The sequence below is a fragment of the Charadrius vociferus genome, unplaced genomic scaffold, assembly GCF_000708025.1.
Source record: "Charadrius vociferus isolate BGI_N301 unplaced genomic scaffold, ASM70802v2 scaffold663, whole genome shotgun sequence".
Classification (NCBI taxonomy): Eukaryota; Metazoa; Chordata; class Aves; order Charadriiformes; family Charadriidae; genus Charadrius; species Charadrius vociferus.
Window position 1 is genome coordinate 20,500 of NW_009647670.1, and position 4,454 is coordinate 24,953.

Genomic DNA, 4,454 nt, shown 5'->3' on the forward strand with positions numbered 1-4,454 from the left:
AGCGTTTCCCCTCAAAAATAACTTGCCCATCTACAAATATCCTGCAAACCAAAGGTTTCCTGCTATTCCCGGGGCTGCTCCGGTGCTCGGCAGGACCCGAATGCCGACCCCGGACAAAGGTGATCATTTGGCACCTCCGGCTCACCGGACACTGCCGGCACCTGCCAAAAAAAGAACCCCATGCAGGAGAACAGTTAGCAAGTCCTGCACAATTTTATCACGCTTCATTTTGGGGCAGAAGTAGCAGATTTTGCAAAGGAGAGCCCGAGAGCAGCACTGCGGCACATAGCCCGGTGCCGCCCACCTCCCCCAGTGTTTTTGTCCCTGCCTGTCCTTGTGAGGAAAGGAACTGGAACTTCGGCACCGAAACGCAGCAGCTGAGGTTTCCCAGCCCCAATCCAGCGCTGCGGTGATGCTTTTTAACACTAACGACCACCAGGCTTCCTCGGTCACGTTCTTACCAGGTCTGTGCATCTCGAGAGTTGCCATTGAGCATGATTGCCTTCCAGAGACGCTGAGATATACGGGCAACCTTAAACGCCTCACCTACCAGCGTGTCTTACCTGGAAAACACATCTCCATCATCCTCCCTTTCAGGATTAACTGTTCTCTTACAATATAGGGCCACCTCAGTTTCACACGGGGCCCAGCCCTCCTACAACAGCGATGGTCACAGCTTTGGAAGGACTCACGCTTCATCCCACATCTCCCTCTGCTTCCCACATACCATCAAAGGACAAGTATGCAAGTAGCTGGAGATGCTCATTAGCCATTCAGGCATCTTTCGCATAATCACGACATTAGTCACAGCCCGTTTCACTGCAGTCACTGCACTTTACGTCATTTTTTTCAGCTGTTTTCCTACATGAGCCATCAAGGAAGATTCTGGTCTTACCAGTTGGGGTCATTAAACTGGACTTTCTGTTAAAGACGCTCCAGCAAACTTCAACTCCCGACTGCTCGGACAAGAGGCTTCACTTTATTAACCCAATATTTCCCCAGATTTGCTAAGACAACTGCTAGAGTTGCGTTTCTTCACCGGGAAGAGACGACTTCATGCCTGGCTCCCCCTGCACCCAGGCTCTTCAGGACACAACTTCCCAGGAGCTGCACCACCTTTCCAATTCCTCAACAACAACAATAACAAGAACTACATGGGACACCCCCTGCCCCAAATCCCTCAACTCTGGGCTATATATATATATATATTTTTTTTTTTTCCACTTCTTTTCAATAAGTGCCCCTTCTTTGGTGATGTGGTTTCACCCATCTGAGATGATGCCTTGGGGCACAGCAACGTGAAATTCCCATGATAACAACAACAGACATTAAGAGATGAGATATGAAATAGTATCTAACAAGATAAACTTGTATGGATTAGGACCAGCATCTCTTCTTTGTCCTCATTTAGGTCACCTGTGCTCCTCTCACACCTTGTATCCCCCATACTGCCACCTCAGCCTCTGCTGACCGGTCCGTAACTGCACCGATATCAGCGCCGTACCCACACAGCCACATCCGTGCCGGCAGCCCAGAGGCCCAGGGCAGATTGGCCATGCCGACATCTGTTATCACTTCATGGGAGATGCTGCTTTCTACCCACACCATCAACATCCCCACCATTTGAGGGAGCCCGTGGCCGAATACGCTGATGACTTCATCGCCCACTGCTTGGCTGTTCGCCCGGGAGGCGGCATGTGGCCGCGATGCCCGTGGAGCTGAAATCGCCCTAAAACAGCCGACTGATTTCATACCGCTCCGGCTTCCACGCCTTGGGAAAGGCCAACCGCGCACGAGTGCACACACACACAAACACAATGTACAAAACATTTATTCAGAGCAGGTCTGCTCGCACTGCGTGCTCAGCAGTCGTTTCACCCCGCGCACCTCCTGGCAGGGCTGCGCTCACCTCCCGACCCCCGCCATCGACCCCCCCAGCCTCCAACGGACCGTCCCCTTCGCATCAGAGCACAAAACCCAACAGGGAGAGCAACCCAGGCAAGAAATCCATCCTCTCCCTCAGGAGCACGGGGCCCTGTTCCAGCCCCCTGCCCACCAGCAAGCACCGACCTTGGCAGGAGCTGGGGCTGGCCCTGGGCCACCAGCCCCAGCCTTGGACAGGAGTGGGGGAACGCCGCCACGCTACTCTGGCAACGCCGTCTCCCTCGCCCACAAAGAAAAGGCACTGAAAACAATGAGCGGTGCCCTTGTCCACTTGGAAAATCCTGTTCAGGATCAGTTCGGTGGCTTGGGAAAGTCCCGCTGGTGCAAGGGGGTGAGAAGATACATTGGGTGGTCCTTCTGTAAACCACCACAAATCACGTTTCCGGTACTTCCAGCCTTCATTTACTTCAGAGCAGCAGACCTACCGGCATTCACATTTCTTTCCCCACGATCTTTTGTCAAACCCCATCCCGGGGAAAGCCTGTCCCATGTCCCCGTGCCGCAACGCGACGCACCCATGGTGTCCTCCACATCGCAGCTTCCAGGGAGCCCTGATGGCCTTCGCACCCGCAGACCGAGCCCCCTCTTAGTGTGATTCCTTTTTTTAAGAAAAAAAATTAAGAAAAAAAACCCCAGCAGCGTCACCGATTCCCTCTTCTCTAAGTCATCTGCTGCCTCTCTGGCGCTTTCTCCTGGATGTCCTCGTACTTGGGCGGTGGGGTCAGCGGCTCTATCGTGATAGGGGCGGTGCTGTTCCCCTCCGTGAGGTTCAGCCTGATGTCCTTCAGGTGCAGCTTCTCTGACTTGATCCTCCGGATCTTCAGCGGCTTCAGGCGCTTGCTGAGGCGGGAGCTGTGCCGGCCGGGCTGTCGTTCCGTGCCGGCCTCCGCGCCGGCAGCACCCGGCGGCTGGGTGCTTTCCTCCAGCCCCGTCAGTGACTCGTAGGAGGGCAGGGAGAAGCTGAGCCTGCTGCTCCTGTCCGAGTCTCTGGGCTCCGAGTAGCCCGTGTTCATCACCTCCTCGTAGCTGGGGACGTAGTACTGGGAAGACGTGTCTTCGTCCTCTTCTTGACTAGAGGGGAAAACAATTGAGGCTATCAGGAGTGCATCGTTGCAGCTTCACTGCAGGTAGGGGATGGAGAGGAGAGAATAAAACAACCCCTCCAAAAAAAAAAAATTATCAACTTCCTTGCCCTTCTACATTATATACCAGTTCCTTTCAGTTTAAGAGACCAGATCATAGAATCGTTGAGGTTGGAAGGAACCTTTAGGATTATCAAGTCCAACCATTAACCCACCCTGACAAAACCACTTCTAAACCATGTTCACAAGTACCACCTCTACCCTTTTTGTCAACACCTCCAGGGATGGCCAATCCACCCCCTCCCTGGGCAGCCTCTTCCAACGTCTGATAACCCTTTCCCTGAAAAAAATTATCCTAATATCCAACCTAAACCTCCCCTGGCATAACTTGAACCTGTTTCCTCTCGTCCTATCACTTGTCACCAGGGAGAAGAGCTCAGCCCCCCCCTCTCTGCACCCTCCTTCCAGGGAGCTGTCGAGAGCGAGAAGGTCTCCCCTCAGCCTCCCCTTCTCCAGGCTGAACACCCCCAGGGCCCTCAGCCGCTCCTCACCACACTTGTCCTCCAGACCCCTCACCAGCTCCGGTGCCCTTCTCTGGACACGCTCCGGCACCTCAATGTCCTTCTTGTGGTGACGGGCCCCAAAACTGAACGCAGCACTGGAGGTGAGGTCTCACCAGTGCCCGGTACAGGAGGATCACAACCCCACTGAAATATATACAGACAGGTTTTTATTTCCTTGTGACATCCATCTGTCTTTGGTCATCACTCCCTTTGCCCACAAAACCTCTTTACAGGTTGCCCAGCAGTAATCTCTCCCCCCAGCAGAACACTGCCTTCTCCCCTCTCCACAAACCAGTCACCGTACGTTCGGAAGGGACATCGCCACTCCCCGTCTTTGCCCTTTGGATACCTTTCAGGTTGTCTATCTACCTGGAGTTTTAATGCCTGGAGACTCAGCTGCGCCACACGTACCCATCCACGCCAGCGGTACCCGCACACCTATATGTGGCATTTCTCCCGCATTATGAAGTTACCTTTAGAATCTAATAGGGAAAAGCAGTTTTCCAGGTGGATGTGCACAAACAGGGTAACTTCCCCACAGTCTCCGGTGGCCGTTCTCCCCACGCTGCAGCCAGCAAAGCCAGCGTCTCCTCCTGCCACCTCCCACCCCACGCCATCCCGACGTCCCCCTGCCTCTCCCCACACAGGCACAGCCCGCACCGGGGACTGCCACCATTCCCCACTCCGCCGGCACGGCCGGGGGCTTCTCCAGCGCCCCGTGTTTGCTCAGACCGTGACCGCGGCGGCGGCAGCAGCCTTTGCTCCGCTGGTTGGAGTTCCCCGAGCAAACGGCAGAGCCCTGCAGACTTTCACCGGGTCGAAACTCCATTTCCAGCCGCTGCCTAACTCCGGCTGTCTCCCGCCA

The 4,454-nt window shown here is 54.8% G+C and overlaps 2 protein-coding genes across 2 annotated transcripts in view; both read right to left on the bottom strand.

Annotated features, from left to right (window-relative positions):
* LOC104282944 (transmembrane protein 51-like) overlaps positions 1-1,697 on the bottom strand; it is a 4,007-nt gene extending 2,310 nt beyond the window's left edge. Inside the window, exon 1 of the mRNA XM_009881077.1 lies at positions 1,621-1,697. Coding sequence (XP_009879379.1) covers positions 1,621-1,697 — 77 coding nt within the window. The remainder of the gene's footprint in view (positions 1-1,620) is intronic.
* A 906-nt stretch (positions 1,698-2,603) lies between these two features.
* Positions 2,604-4,454, bottom strand: part of LOC104282946 (transmembrane protein 51-like) — a gene marked incomplete at its 5' end in the record, with an annotated part of 2,996 nt that continues 1,145 nt past the window's right edge. The window contains one exon of the mRNA XM_009881078.1: positions 2,604-3,015. Coding sequence (XP_009879380.1) covers positions 2,604-3,015 — 412 coding nt within the window. The remainder of the gene's footprint in view (positions 3,016-4,454) is intronic.